Here is a 1437-nt window from a genome sequence, read left to right on the forward strand (position 1 = left end):
TGTAGATAAGCTCGGGATTCTCAGCAATCTGTGCTGCACGAATATCATATGATCTTGATCATGCGAGAACGCATTGACCATCTTTGTTAGCACACCAGCTTCCTCAAACTTCTTCCATTCCTCGCGATAGAGGAATTCTTCCTTTCTCGTGACGGCAGCCATAGAATACCACCATCGGGCCAGTTTCGATCCCAAGGACCTGCTTCTTGTACATGCGATCCTGAACAAAGGCTCGCATAGGAGCGATACCAGTACCAAGCCCTGCCATGACCATCGGTGTATGTTCATCCTCAGGGAAAGTAAATGTACCACTAGCAACGGAAACGCACATGGTCTTGTCGTTGCTGAACCCTAGGTAGCGTGTACATGTGCCAGTCTTGAGATCACCCTCGGAATTCTGCCACCGGTTGATAACAATAGTCAGCTCGACCTTGTTCGGAGTGTAGAAAGAGCTGTTGGCTATAGAGTAAAGTCGAGGCTTCAACAAAGGGATGATCTCAAGGAAGTTAACCAGCGTCATCGACTCAGTGGACTTCGGGAATCTGCGAAGCACATCCGCGTAGGACACACTCCTGCCCAATAGTTCCTTGAAACGATCGTCCGAGTTCGCGATAGAGTTGAGAACCTGAACGTCCTCCTCGCTCTTGCTAATACGAGCCAGCTGGCGATAGAAACTCCTAGTAGGCTTGCCGAAGATATCCAACAACTCTACGAAGATTTGCTTCATAGGAATTCGCGACTTGAAAGCCGACCTGAGCCTGGCAGGAACGTCATCGGACAGACACTTAACAGAGAGGATCTCGTTGCGATCAAGATGAGTGACGATTTCGTTGAACAGTAGGTCGACGTCCGACTCCAAGTTCTTCGGGTAAAGGGTAATGGCATCACCGAGACGGAAGGGCAAATCAGCAGCCGAGATGTCCAGAGCGATGTGACGGATATCCCTCTCATACGATTCCGGAGTCAAGCGTCTGTTCTCTAGAACCGGTACGGCCTGAGATCCTGGAGGCACAATGCGCTGGTAGGGAAGGCTCTTGTCAGCAGCAGTGACAGGTAAGGACGTAACCTCGAAGAGCGCCTCAGGTTCCTCCTCGTCTTCAGGCTTCGCACCAACCTCTTCACACAACTTCGGCAGCCATTCATCGAAGGCAGTAGCCCATCCATCTTCGGCACGATCATCTCCCTTCGCCAACGGAATGACGGAGCTCATGCCGAGTTCAGCCACCCTTGCTTCAAGTTTCACCGCAGCTGCACAAAATTTATCGTAAGAGCTATCCCCGAGGCCGAACACGCAGAAGCGACCTGCAAGCTTCTGGGAACCATCCATTTGCAGCATATCCTCCCAAAGAGCAGTCGCCGCAGAAGGCATATCACCATCACCACAAGTCGAAGTCATAAGAACCAGAAGATCGTCACTGTCAGCCGAGTCTGCGAGAT

At 51.2% G+C, this 1437-nt stretch overlaps 2 protein-coding genes across 2 annotated transcripts in view; both read right to left on the reverse strand.

The window, feature by feature from the left end:
* The window catches only part of Pmar_PMAR028162 (hypothetical protein), a gene marked incomplete at both ends in the record, with an annotated part of 162 nt that extends 134 nt beyond the window's left edge, over positions 1-28 (reverse strand). Inside the window, one exon of the mRNA XM_002774113.1 lies at positions 1-28. Coding sequence (XP_002774159.1) covers positions 1-28 — 28 coding nt within the window.
* A 75-nt stretch (positions 29-103) lies between these two features.
* Pmar_PMAR028163 (pyruvate:ferredoxin oxidoreductase/NADPH-cytochrome P450, putative) overlaps positions 104-1437 on the reverse strand; it is a gene marked incomplete at both ends in the record, with an annotated part of 5394 nt that continues 4060 nt past the window's right edge. The window contains one exon of the mRNA XM_002774114.1: positions 104-1428. Within this exon, the coding sequence (XP_002774160.1) occupies positions 104-1428 (1325 nt within the window). The remainder of the gene's footprint in view (positions 1429-1437) is intronic.

This window comes from Perkinsus marinus (assembly GCF_000006405.1).
Source record: "Perkinsus marinus ATCC 50983 genomic scaffold scf_1104296958686, whole genome shotgun sequence".
Taxonomy (NCBI): domain Eukaryota; phylum Perkinsozoa; order Perkinsida; family Perkinsidae; genus Perkinsus; species Perkinsus marinus.